Source organism: Entelurus aequoreus, linkage group LG26 (genome assembly GCF_033978785.1).
Source record: "Entelurus aequoreus isolate RoL-2023_Sb linkage group LG26, RoL_Eaeq_v1.1, whole genome shotgun sequence".
Classification (NCBI taxonomy): domain Eukaryota; kingdom Metazoa; phylum Chordata; class Actinopteri; order Syngnathiformes; family Syngnathidae; genus Entelurus; species Entelurus aequoreus.
Window position 1 is genome coordinate 8,795,701 of NC_084756.1, and position 14,074 is coordinate 8,809,774.

The window sequence follows — 14,074 nt, forward strand, 5'->3', positions numbered from 1 at the left end:
GATAGGTGACTTATTAAAGGTGTTTCCAGTTTCATTTTGATGTCTTTTTATGATACTTTTATTAAAAACACAAGGGTCTCTAAGATAGAAGTCACCAATATAATGTCATAAAGATGATCAAGATAAAAAAATACACTGTACTGAAACAAATATAAGGGTATGTATATATATATATATTTTTTTAAAGGTATTGTGTCATCGCTACACATAAACAGGTAGCACCAAATGACTTCTCTCCAAGTAAAAGCCTTTTTTTGAGGCATGCATGCGCGCACGCACATACTAGTAAGCTAGTGACAGAGACACAGGTGAAAAATGTTTCCCAAAGTTATACGATGTGAAAATAATGGTAATAAATACAGTTGATATTAAGTGTAACATACAGAGATTACACATCCAAAAATATGTGCTTAATAATGCACACAAACTATTGGCTTTCACAAGATTTTGTTTGGGACTAAAAAAACAACCATTATGCAGATTAAAATTTAGAAGACAGTCATAGAAAAAAAAAGTCTAGATATGTAACTAGACTGGTTCCAGTACTACACAGGTGTCAAACTCAAGGCCCGGGAACCAGATGTGGTGCGCAAAAGCCTGGGTATAATATGCCTCAATAAATTACTTCATCTTTCTATCTTCATTTTGACAGAAAAAATACATGTACTGCATATTTTAATATGATCTAAAAATGCAACAAGTGTTATATTATGATACAACGAGTGCAGCTGGGATAGGCTCCAGCAACCTCGCTACCCTGAAAGGGACAAGCAGTAGAACATGGATGGATGGATTCCCAACATGTTCTTTGTTAAAACAAAAATACATATCTAAATCTCTACTTGTCTTATGAGTTATCCATCAAATTGTACACTGTAAAAATGACGATTTTACTGTAAAAACTGGCAACTTAGTCTTCAGAATTTTATCGTAAAAAACAAACTATGTTGCCTTTTTAGTTTTTACAGTAATTAATTGTAAAAACAACAACTATTGATTTTAAGGTAAAACAAAAAAAAGTGGCAGCTCAGTTGTCACTATTTTATCGTAAAAAACAGCGGTACCGTTTTACCATTTATAGTAATATGCTGTAAAAGAAAACACTGCAAATTTAAATGTCAAATTTTGGCGACTGAGCTGCCAGTTTTTTACGGCAATATCTGTGGATTTATTTTACTATCCATGTTTAAAAAAAAAATAATAATAAAAAAATATATACGTGTATATATATATATATATATATATATATATATATATATATATATATATATATATATATATATATATATTTTTTTTATTCACTCAAAGTTTGGGTTTAAATCAAGAGATGGTGATTAATTCATGCGTCACTAAGTATGTGAAATGTGAGGGGTGTTTGACTGGTTTGACATTGGTTAAGCACGTTATTACGTGCAGACAAATACCAGGTGAGACTTCCCTGGTACTCTGACTAACATAAGGACTTCTACAGGTACAGTACAAGCCAAACGTTGGAACACACTTTCTCCTCATTCAATGTGTTTTCTTTATTTTCATGACTATTTACATTGTAGATTGTCACATCAAAACTATGAATGAACACATGTGGAGTTATGTACCGGTACTTAAAGGGAAACTTCGGTTTTTTTCAACCTGGGCCCTGTTTTCATAATTTTTTCTGTATATGTGAGTGCTGGATAAAACATTTTTTGAGGTCGCGCCAGTATTGAGCAGGGCAGGCAGCCTCCAGCCCAGCTAACGCTCGTACACAGGGCAACTGGCTCTCGTCAAAATTCGGCCTATAAACATGCATTTTTTTCACACTGACAGGCTCAGATAGTTACAATGAGTGTCCGACAACATACTAGAAAGGAGAAATTAACGTATGTCTCTACCTTTAGCTGGAGATCGCTGTTTGTTGTGAGCTGTGTCCAAATCTCACCACGCTACAAATCTCGTTCCGAAATCTCGCGATAACTCGCGACAAATCAAATCGTCCACATCAGGCAAAAATTCAGCCATGACAGACAAACAAACAAACTTTTCTATAAAACTAAAATAACAGTCTTCGGTAATCCAACAGAAAATCACTTCAGTCATCTCTCTTCACCTCAGTCAGGTAACTGTTTTTCCACCGGTGTTTTGTCGCGAGTTATCGCGAGATTTCGGAACGAGATTTGTAGCGTGGTGAGATTTGGACACAGCTCACAACAAACAGCGATCTCCAGCTAAAGGTAGAGACATACGTTAATTTCTCCTTTCTAGTATGTTGTCGGACACTCATTGTAACTATCTGAGCCTGTCAGTGTGAAAAAAATGCATGTTTATAGGCCGAATTTTGACGAGAGCCAGTTGCCCTGTGTACGAGCGTTAGCTGGGCTGGAGGCTGCCTGCCCTGCTCAATACTGGCGCGACCTCAAAAAATGTTTTATCCAGCACTCACATATACAGAAAAAATTATGAAAACAGGGCCCAGGTTGAAAAAAACCGAAGTTTCCCTTTAACAAAAAAAAGGTGAAATGACTGAAAACATGTTTTATATTCTAGTTTCTTCAAAATAGCCACCCTTTGCTGTGATACCTGCTTTGCACACTCTTGGCATTCTCTCCATGAGCTTCAAGCACACCTGTGTAGTGAAAATCATTGAAGCTCACGGAGAGAATGCCAAGAGTGTGCGAAAAAGTAATCAGAGCAAAGGGTGGCTATTTTGAGGAAACTAGAATATAAAACATGTTTTCAGTTATTTCACCTGGTTTTGTTAAGTACATAACTTCACATTCATAGTATTGATGTCTTCAGTGACAATTTACAATGTAAATAGTCATGAAAATAAAGAAAACACATTATAATGAGAAGATGTGTTCAAACGTTTGGCCTGTACTGTATATAAATATATTTTACAACAGAAAGACAAAGCACAACTTTAATGGAAATGCAAGTCACGTGATGCAGTTAAAATTAGACAATATTTTAACACTGAAGACAAGCACGCTTGTTGATATACAGCAAGAACACTGATATACAGCAAGAACACTGATATACAGCAAGTACACTGATATACTGCAAGTACACTGATATACAGCAAGTACACTGATATACAGCAAGTACACTGATATACGGCAAATACACTGATATTCGGCAAGTGCACTGATACTCGGCAAGTGCACTGATACTCGGCAAGTGCACTGATATTCGGCAAGTACACTGATATTCAGCAAGTACACTGATAGACAGCAAGTACACGGATACACAGCAAGTACACTGATATACAGCAAGTACACTGACGCGACCTACAGTTGCAGCTCAAACAAGCCGACAGCCCACATTTTTTTGACAAACCAGCATGACTTGTTATAGTTTTGTTGGACACCTTTTGTTGAACGACTACTTTGCTAATGTGCTCTCTTACCTTCGTGGCTGACAAACTGGACGTCACACTGCACTCCAGCTGCTTCTAAAGCAGCTAACACTTTAAGGCAATGCGGGTTGCCTTCGCTCACAAATAGTTTCATCGTGGCCAGTTGCTCTCTACTATCCCCCACCTGGCCGCGGAGATGTGTACTAATATACGGGAGTGGCAGATAAAACAACTTTTGCCGGTAAGGACAGTCCAACCACGCTGATGCAAGCGAGTGTGCGTCATTGAATTTACTAATGGCGGAATTGTAGTTTCAACCACAATGGTTTATATGAAAGGCCCCCACATGTAGACGACATTACCCACAAAGCTTAGCGTTGGTATCAACATTCAAAAGGTGGACTTGATTTGTAAACTCCTAGTAGTACCACTGGGCGGTGTTTGTTCAACCTACGTTTGCAAGAAACTGGCGTCACCGCATAAGCGTCGTCCCGGTGTATGATTGGTTCCCGTGTCAAATCATATCGAGCAAGTGCAGCCAATCTTTGCCGCTAAACTCAATGCTGCGCATAGAGCGCCGGCTATTTATTTTTTTATATCCCCTTAAAGAGCTCGGGGAGAAGGCAACAACATGCAATAATCCGGGCAACTTAGTGCTCACATTGGGCGAAAAGTGTTCTTCACATTCGTCATCAAAACTAAGGATTACATTGCAATGAGCAACTCGCTGCAAACTACCGGGGAAGCAACTCATACTCTTCAATAAAACATTACCTGGCTGCAAGGTGAGTGATGATAATGATGACGTATGGATGCAAACATCTTGAAACACTCGATCTATGCTATTATCTCATTTAAGTTAGTTATTTGTGCTGATGTTGCAAACTGACTTCTGTGTGTCTTTGTAACTAATTGAAGAAGTACTCTGAAATAGACATATCTATGCTATTTGACTGTAACATTAATGGTATATGATACAACAAATGTTAATCTTCCTTGAAGTCATCTGATTCTAAATTATAAATGATAATAATAATGTTTTAGTGTCATTTGGATTTTTATAGTTGGCACTCTGTTCACCTTCATATATATTGCATGTTTTTAAAAGCTGATTTTAGGTCTTAGTGCATTTGAACTAATATCAATATACAATCATCTTCAATAAGCCTGTAGGCCAACTGCTGCCACTATTGAGCATGTCAGTGCAACACACAAAATCAACAATGCTAGTTTTTCCATGAAAGTGTCAATACAATTGAGGTTCACACTTGCAACCTGCAACTATTTGTGTCTTTATAACAAAAGCTTCGTTTTTTTGGAACACTGAATTTTGTCAACCAAATTTTGTTCACATGAAATTATGCTGACAATTTTATAGAATAAAAATTGTGAGCAAAATGTGTGTGTTTAGAAATTCAGTTTAAAAACAAAAATGCAGTGTGAACCAAAAAATCAGTGCAGGAAAAATTCAGAGTAAAATTAATTCAGTGTCTAAAAATTCAGTGTAAAGATTTTCAGCAAAGAAAAATTCAGTGCAGAAAAATTCAGTGTAAAATAAATTCAGTGTAATAAAATTCAGTGTAAAAATTTTAAGCAAATAAAAATTCAGTGCGGAAATACTTGTTGCTTCAAAACTCAAGACCTACTTCCGGATCGATTGCTTCAGTCCTAATTTACCAGAAGTGGGTCTTTTTATTTTGGAACACTGAATTTTGTCAACCAAATTTTGTTTACATGAAATTATGCTGACAATTTTATTGAATACAAATTGTGAGCAAAATGTGTGTGTTAAGAAATTCAGTTTAAAAAAAAATGCAGTGTGAACAAAAAAAATCAGTGCAGGAAAAATTCAGTGTAAAATAAATTCAGTGTATAAAAATTCAGTGTAAAGATTTTCAGCAAAGAAAAATTCAGTGCAGAAAAAATCAGTGTAAAATAAATTCAGTGTATAAAAATTCAGCGTAAAAATTTTCAGCAAAGAAAAATTCAGTGCGGAAATACTCGTTGCTTCAAAACTCAAGACTTATTTCCGGATCGATTGCTTTAGTCCTAATTTACCAGAAGTTGGTCTTTTTTTTGGAACACTGAATTTTGTCAACCAAATTTTGTTTACATGAAATTATGCTGACAATTCTATTGAATACAAATTGTGATCAAAATGTGTGTGTTAAGAAATTCAGTTTTAAAAAAAAAATGCGGTGTGAACAAAAAAATCAGTGCAGGAAAAATTCAGTGTAAAATAAATTCAGTGTATAAAAATTCAGTGTAAAGATTTTCAGCAAAGAAAAATTCAGTGCAGAAAAAATCAGTGTAAAATAAATTCAGTGTATAAAAATTCAGTGTAAAAATTTTCAGCAAAGAAAAATTCAGTGCGGAAATACTCGTTGCTTCAAAACTCAAGACTTACTTCCGGATCGATTGCTTTAGTCCTAATTTACCAGAAGTTGGTCTTTTTTTTGGAACACTGAATTTTGTCAACCAAATTTTGTTTACATGAAATTATGCTGACAATTCTATTGAATACAAATTGTGATCAAAATGTGTGTGTTAAGAAATTCAGATTTAAAAAAAAAATGCAGTGTGAACAAAAAAATCAGTGCAGGAAAAATTCAGTGTAAAATAAATTCAGTGTATAAAAATTCAGTGTAAAGATTTTCAGCAAAGAAAAATTCAGTGCAAAAAAAATCAGTGTAAAATAAATTCAGTGTAAAAAATTTCAGCAAAGAAAAATTCAGTGCGGAAATACTCGTTGCTTCAAAACACAAGACCTACTTCCGGATCGATTGCTTCAGTCCTAATTTACCGGAAGTGGGTCTTGAGTTTTGAAAGAACGCCTATCTTTTTATACAAGATTTTTTTTATGCTTAAGTTTTAGATCTGCTCAGTGGCCTTGTGGTTAGAGTGTCCGCCCGGCCGAGTTATACCAAAGACTATAAGAATGGGATCCATTACCTCCCTGCTTGGCACTCAGCATCAAGGGTTGGAATTGGGGGGTTAAATCACCAAAAATTATCCCCATCGCTGCTGCTCACTGCTCCCCTCACCTCCCAGGGGGTGAACATGGGGATGGGGTCAAATGCAGAGAGTAATTTCACCACATCTAGTCTGTGTGTGACAATCAGTTTAACTTTAAAACACTGTATTTTAACAAACTGAATTTTGCCCAGAGCATTTTTATTCAAAGAAATTGTTAGCATAATTTGATGTTAAAAATATCACTTCGCAAAATACAAATGCAACAATTCAGTGTTAAAAAAAAGCTTCTGCAATAAAGACACAAATTAAAACTTCCATACAACCACTTCCTGTGGAAAACATGTAACTTAACTGCTTCTATTGAGTTTGAGTTTATTTCGAACATGCAAGCATACAACATGATACATCCCAATTTCCAGTTTCTCTATTCAACATGTTCGAAAAGGAGTAGGAAGAAGCAGAGCTTATTTAATCCTACCCCTTTTCTTTTACATAACAGTTGTTCACTTCCTGTTCTCAATTTATTCACAATATACTGCATAAGTAATCACAATAAAAAATTTAAAAAAATAAAAATAATACTCGGTGAAGTAAGTTACATTTTATATGGTGAGATGAGTAAGATTATTTTGAGAATGAATGAATGGATGGATGAGATAAATTCAGAATGTTTATCATGGTTCTTCTTCTTTGTACTTTGTAAACACTTTAAGTTTGAAGAGTTTCTTGAAGTGGATCATAATAGTACATTGTTTGATTGCTTTGCTTAATCCATTCCATAATTTAATTCCACATACTGATATACTGAAGGTCTTAAGTGTTGTACGTGCATACAAATGTTTTAAATTACATTTTTCTCTAAGATTATATTTCTCCTCTTTTTTTGAGAAGAATTGTTGTATATTCTTGGGTAGCATGTTATAGTTTGCTTTGTGTATAATTTTAGCTGTTTGCAAATTCACTATGTCATGGAATTTCAGTATCTTATTGTGAATTGCTTTGCACAAAACAAACACATTCATTTATTTGACACTGGTATTTAGCCTGCAATTGCAGTTATCCTCACTTTCCTCTCCCCTAAATGTCACACGGAAAAACTAATAGTGTACATGACAGCGCTCCTCCTCACTAGAAATGCTTCCTTCCTGCAGCTTTGCACAGGCTGGGTTAACCACGGGGCCTTTGACAATAAAACATTTGTGTTTGTTTCATAACCACACTTAAGTCCGTGCAAAGCAGGAAATGTGTTCTCTTTTTGCCGGCCCGTGACGAGGCAGACTTGAAAAAAGATTATTCTCTGCCTCGCGACCCCGCTGATTAAAAGTGCCCCCTGCACCATGTGCGGTATTAGCAGGAGGGAGCTTGAAAGTTTATACTGTAATTACTGCTGCAGCGTCACAGAGGTTTTTACACGGTGCTGTGTCACCAGTCAGATTATTGCACAGCTCTGGGGATATTTGTGCAGTATAGGGAATTGCTCTGTGTCCCTGCAGTGGAGCTTGCATGCTTTCAGCTGTGCAGCGCGTCACAAAGTGGAAGTGTCTTTCTTCTCACATTGTGTCACTACTAGCCACAACAATGCTGTTTTGAAGGCGTCTGATTCCAGTTATAGTATCCATCCATTTACTACCGCTTTGTTCCTTTCGGGGTGGCAGGGGGGTGCTGGAGCCTATCTCAGCTGCATTCGATAATAATATATTATCAATCAATCAATCAATCAATCAATCAATGTTCAGTGTTTCCCATAAACTGCCAAGATACCTGTGGCGGTGGGGGCGTGGCTATGGGCGTGGTCACCATGACATCCTCGAGTAATTTGCATAATTTACTACAATGATATGATTTTCTCTAAAAAGGCTAAAAAAAATGTATACTTACTAATTAATAATAACAGTTTTGTTTTAAATGTCCATCCATCCATCCATTTTACAATATAATTACAACACTTTATGTACATATTTATATACAGATTTGAACAATAAGCTATTCACTACTATATGTATTAATTGTGGTTCTTACAAAAAATATATCTTATAAAATATAAAAGCTAAAATGTCTCTTTAAGCTCTGCCCCTTTAATTAGTGCATACTAAATAATTTAACTTTAGCGTACTACTACAACCATATTATTTACCAGCAACATAAAGTGAAACAGAGGCAGAGGTGTCCTGCCACAGTCAGTAACAAATAAACAGAAAACTGTAGTGGTCAAATACAAATAAGGCAACAAGAGAAGTATCCTACACTTCTCTTTTGTAAAGTAAATCTGAACAGCCTATATGGGCATCTACATCAACTATATGATTTGCCTGAGAAGCTGGACAGGACAAAAAATAAATAAAAAAATAATAATAATATTTTTTTATTTGTGGCGGACGTAATTCTTTCGTGGCGGGCCGCCACAAATAAATGAATGTGTGGGAAACACTGATGTTTATTTATATAGCCCTAAATCACAAGTGTCTCAAAGGGCTGCACAAGCCACAACGACATCCGCGGTACAGAGCCCACATAAGGGCAAAGAAAAACTCGCAACCCAGTGGGACGTCGATGTGAATGACTATGAGAAACCTTGGAGAGGACCGCATATGTGGGTGACCCCCCCTAGGGGAGACCAGATGCAATGGACGTCGAGTGGGTCTGATTATAATAAATAATCACAATATGTGAATAATTGTGTAGATGTGTATATGTGCAGGCCTCGAATTTTAATTTTTTTAAGGTCAAGGCAAGTGTTGCCTTAAAGGAAGGCTCATATTTTAGGGCACCAAGGCAAGTTAGAAGGGCAACAAGGCAAACATTGTCTTTCCAGGCAGGGGCTCCAAAGCATGCATGCATACATATACCGTTTTTTAAAAATTCATTATTAATATAAACTTGTCAGGTCTTTGTCATTTCATGATGCCTTTATCTCTATGTTTACCTTTTGATAGAGGTGAGTATTTTTTTAAATTATTAATTTATTAAGTCATGTACATGTAGATGCTGTATCGGGACATATCCATTAAGAGTTTGAGCAGAAATATGTTGTATAGGAATTAACTATACACAATAAAACATTAACAAAATGATGTGTCAAATGTTTTTTAAAGTAATAGACTTAGAGAGACTTAGACTTAGACTTCCTTTTTAATGTCGTTCAAATTTGAACTTTACTGTACAGATATGAACAACATTTCGTTGCATTAGCTCGTTGTAGTGCAGGATAAAAGAGCAATAAGGTGCAGATATAAATAAATAGATTACTGTACAGATAAATATATAATTCACCCCTATACAATATCCTACCCTAATACCCTACTGTGCAATATTACCCTTCGAGTGCAATACATCCGACACTGATTGTTATTTATTACTCCGGTACTCTTGTCTTGTTCTGTATATTGTACAGTATTTTGTATTTGTATAGTGGTGTGTATATTGTACAGGATTGCTTATTATTTGTATTGGATAGTAGTCTGTTTATTTAAATTCTTAGTTTTTTTCATTATTACCTCTTGTGTAATTTATTTGTATTCCATATTTGTTCCCACTACCGCACCTTAAATTGGAGTCCTTAATCTCGTTATATGCAAATATAATGACAATAAAGTCCATTCTATTCTATATTGCACTTTTGCATATGCATCCACGTTTATGGATGGATTTTATATTGTCTTTATATTCCAGCGAGTTAATCCATTTTTGGGGGGGAATTGAGGGGATTATTATGATGCGTTCAAGAGTCTTACGGCCTGAGGGAAGAAGCTGTTACAGAACCTGGAGGTTCTGCTACGGAGGCTGCGGAACCTCTTTCTAGAGTCCAGCAGTGAAAACAGTCCTTGGTGGGGGTGGGAGGAGTCTGTGCTTTTGTGACATGAAAAAAACACAAGTAATGTAAAAAAAAAAAACATGGCGTTTACTTTTTGATATCAAAATAAAACACAAAGCAGTTTGGCTAATGAAGATAAAGTCTAATAAACAATATGTTTTCTTCTCTAACGCCCCTTTGTGGTTCAGTACAACAGTTTGGACAACAACAACAACAACAAAAACAGAAGTGACAGCGTGTTTCCTCACATTAACTCTCAGTCATAGCAGCTGATGGACGCTGTATTGTCAAAATGAAAGCAACATCATATAGTTTTTCTCCTTCGTTGTTTACTTTTAGTGTGGGGATAAGTGTCTCCAATATTGTCCACACCTGTCTCCATCTAACAGCAGTGCGCTCTTAAACGCACGGCGGGAAGCTAGGGAAAATGACTGTAGCATACTGGAAATGTTGGTGCTGCAAGGAATTCTGGGAATGTGTGTATGTTGTGTTGCGGTGCGAATGTTCTCCCGAAATGTAATTGTCATTGTTGTTTAGTGTGGTCTCACTATATGGCACAGGTTTATGACAGTGTTGGCGTTGGCCACCCTTAGTGTGACATGTAGGTCTGTTGAGTAAGTATACTCCGAGGGGACACCCCTGGAACAGAACTAAAGTTAGAAGTCCGCCATGATTACCAAGCCAAATGACGTTAATGTGCATGCGCCTGACTTCGAGTTGTCCAAAAATGCATTAATAAATGACGGGGTTTCCAATTCTTGAGACTTTGCACTGGCTCTCTGTTCATTTTAGAATTGATTTTAAAATCTTGCTGTTTGCTTTTAAAGCTTTGCATGGACTGGCACCTCGTTATATCTCGGACCTCATCCAAATTTACACTCCTGCGCGCGCTCCGAGGTCCGAGGGCCAGCTCCAGCTCGTGGTGCACCAAGACGAGACTTAAAACCAGGGGAAACAGGGCCTTCTTTGTGGTCGGCCCTAAGCTCTGGAACACTCGGCCCCTCCATGTTCCAACTGCTCCCACAGTGGAGTGTTTTAAGTCTCGTCTTAAGACCCACTTTTATTCTCTGGCTTTTAACACTATGTGAGTTGTGTGGTCCTCTGTGTTTTTACATTTTGAGTTCTATTTATTGTTTTACTTGATTTTATCCTTTAAAATAGTTTTTAATCATATTTATTTTTATGTTGTATTTATATCCATCCATCCATTTCCTACCGCTTATTCCCTTCGGGGTCGCGGGGGGCGCTGGAGCCTATCTCAGCTACAATCGGGCGGAAGGCGGGGTACACCCTGGACAAGTCGCCACCTCATCGCAGGGCCAACACAGATATTGGTTTTATATTTATTTTGTTGTTGTTTTTTAATTCAGTCATTGGTGGAGCTAAGGATAATATTTGAATATTGTTTTTAATATTATTGTAAAGCACTTTGGAAACATTTTTGTTGCTTAAATGTGCTATATAAATAAAGAGGATTGGATTGGATTGGATTGGATTGGTAAATTATAAAGGGGGCGGTATGACTAACGAATCGCGATTGAGCATTATATCCCTTGTCCTAATATTAAAGTTAAAGTTAAAGTTCCAATGATTGTCACACACACATTAAGTGTGGTGAAATTTGTCCTCTGCATTTGACCCATCCCCATGTTCACCCCCTGGAAGATGAGGGGAGCAGTGGGCAGCAGTGGGCAGCAGCGATGGCCGCGCCCGGGAATAATTTTTGTTGATTTAACCCCCAATTCCAACCCTTGATGCTGAGTGCCAAGCAGGGAGGTAATGGGTCCCATTTTTATAGTCTTTGGTATGACTCGGCCAGGGTTTGAACTCACAACCTACCGATCTCAGGGCGGACACTCTAACCACTAGGCCACTGAGTAGGTTTAACAAGTAAAAAGTCAAGGGAGGTCACAGTAAGTTGTTGCAACAAATGTTGGTAAATTTTTTAGGGCACTACGGCAAAAGAAAGGGCGGTCGCTAGGGATGATGTTTGTTAAGAAATTATTGATTTCGATGCCATTATCGAATCCTCTTATCGAACCGATTCCTTATCGATTCTCTTATGGAATCCAGATAGGTTGTTGTTTATGGAAAAAAAAAACACAATACTTGGTTTAACAAAAACTCACTTTTGGCAGCCTTCACTTTTATTTTTTAAGAAGAAAATAAAATAAAATAAATAAATATTGACTGTTAGTGCCCCTTTAATTGGGCCACCTAAGAAAAATACATGCAGGGAAAATCCTTCATTCATTTCTATTATTTATTAGACAGACCTGCAAACTCTGGAGTGGTGTAGGCTACAAGATACCGTTAACGTTATCAGACACGATACAAAAAGGCCAACATTAACGTTACCGTTAGCCACTGACTATGCTTAGGTAATGTTAGTCTAGCTAACATTACCACAGTCCTGGTTGACATAAGAGGTAGCCTTATTTTAGCCTAAAGGCTACAAGTGAGCAGATATGGAAATGAACCGGCAACAATTAACGTTAGTTACTCACCAGCACTATCACTGGGACTGCAGGTTGAAGTAGAGGAAGAGGGGCGTGCTTCGTCATCTCTGTCGCTGCTTCTTCACGTGTCAGGTTATGTACAGCCTGAACATGTTTCAACATGTTTGTTGTACTGCTCCCCTTACAGGACAGCGAAGCCTGGTAATAATTGCAGATAGCCGTTTCCTCGTCGTATTTCTTAGTAAAGTGAAGCCATGCCTTGGAGCGGTTTTTCCGGTCTATTGTTCTTGCTGCTTCTGTATCTGCCGCCGAATGACTGGGCTACGTCATTTCCTGTGACGTGCCACAGGACATTTCCTGTGACACGGGATTCGTTCCCAGGTATTCGAATAAAGAACCAAATATTTTTCTTTACTATAGTGGCTTCGATAATGGGAACCGTTTCTCAAAAAGGGATTCGAATCCATGGAATCGGTTCTTTTCTTACCGAACAATCGGGAGAACCGGTTTTCGAACATCATCCCTAGCGGTCGCGGCAATTGCCGCGGTTGCCGTGGTTAAATTCGAGCCCTGCACCCTGGACAAGTCGCCACCTCATCACAGGGCCAACACAGATAGTCAGACAACATTCACACTCACATTCACACACTAGGGACCATTTAGCGTTGCCAATACAACACAGGGGTTAATGTATGTGCCTCACAATACGAAGGTCCTGAGTTCAATCCCGGGCTCGGGATCTTTCTGTGTGGAGTTTGCATGTTCTCCCCTGTGACTGCGTGGGTTCCCTGCGGGTACTCCGGCTTCCTCCCACCTCCAAAGACATGCACCAGTTATAATTGGGGATGTCCGATAATATCGGACTGCAGATATTATCGGCCGACAAATGCTTTAAAATCTAATATCGGAAATTATTGGCATTGGTTTCAAAATTATCGGTATCGGTTTCAAAAAGTAAAATTTATGACTTTTTAAAACGCCGCTGTGTACACGGACGTAGGGAGAAGTTCAGAGCGCCAATAAACCTTAAAGGCACTGCCTTTGCGTGCCGGCCCAGTCACATAATATATTTGGCTTTTCACACACACACACAAGTGAATGCAATTCAAACTTGGTCAACAGCCATACAGGTCACACTGAGCGTGGCCGTATAAACAACTTTAACACTGTAACAAATATGCGCCACACTGTGAACCCACACCAAACAAGAATGACAAACACATTTCGGGAGAACATCCGCACCGTAACACAACATAAATACAACAGAACAAATACCCAGAACCCCTTGCAGCACTAACTCTTCCGGGACGCTACAATATACAGCCCCCGCTACCCCTACCCCCCCCATCCTCCAACTTTTCCCACCTCAACCTCCTCATGCTCTCTCAGGGAGAGCATGTCCCAAATTCCAAGCTGCTGTTTTGAGGCATGTTAAAAACAATAATGCACTTTGTGACTTCAATAATAAATATGGCAGTGCCATGTTGGCAT

General features: G+C 37.9%; 2 protein-coding genes across 10 annotated transcripts in view; one reads left to right on the forward strand and one right to left on the reverse strand.

The window, feature by feature from the left end:
* The window catches only part of mars1 (methionyl-tRNA synthetase 1), a 38,957-nt gene extending 35,305 nt beyond the window's left edge, over positions 1–3,652 (reverse strand). For both annotated transcript variants that reach the window (XM_062038103.1, XM_062038102.1), the window contains exon 1: positions 3,389–3,652. In XM_062038103.1, the coding sequence (XP_061894087.1) occupies positions 3,389–3,491 (103 nt within the window). In that variant the 5' untranslated portion in view covers positions 3,492–3,652. The remainder of the gene's footprint in view (positions 1–3,388) is intronic.
* A 134-nt stretch (positions 3,653–3,786) lies between these two features.
* arhgap9 (Rho GTPase activating protein 9) overlaps positions 3,787–14,074 on the forward strand; it is a 144,837-nt gene continuing 134,549 nt past the window's right edge. For 3 of the 8 annotated variants that reach the window (XM_062038033.1, XM_062038032.1, XM_062038035.1), the window contains exon 1: positions 3,789–4,122. The gene's annotated coding sequence lies outside the window, so the exon portion shown is untranslated. Of the gene's footprint in view, positions 4,123–14,074 lie in introns of all 8 variants that reach the window. The other 5 variants (XM_062038039.1, XM_062038040.1, XM_062038037.1 and 2 more) reach the window with 3 other exon arrangements.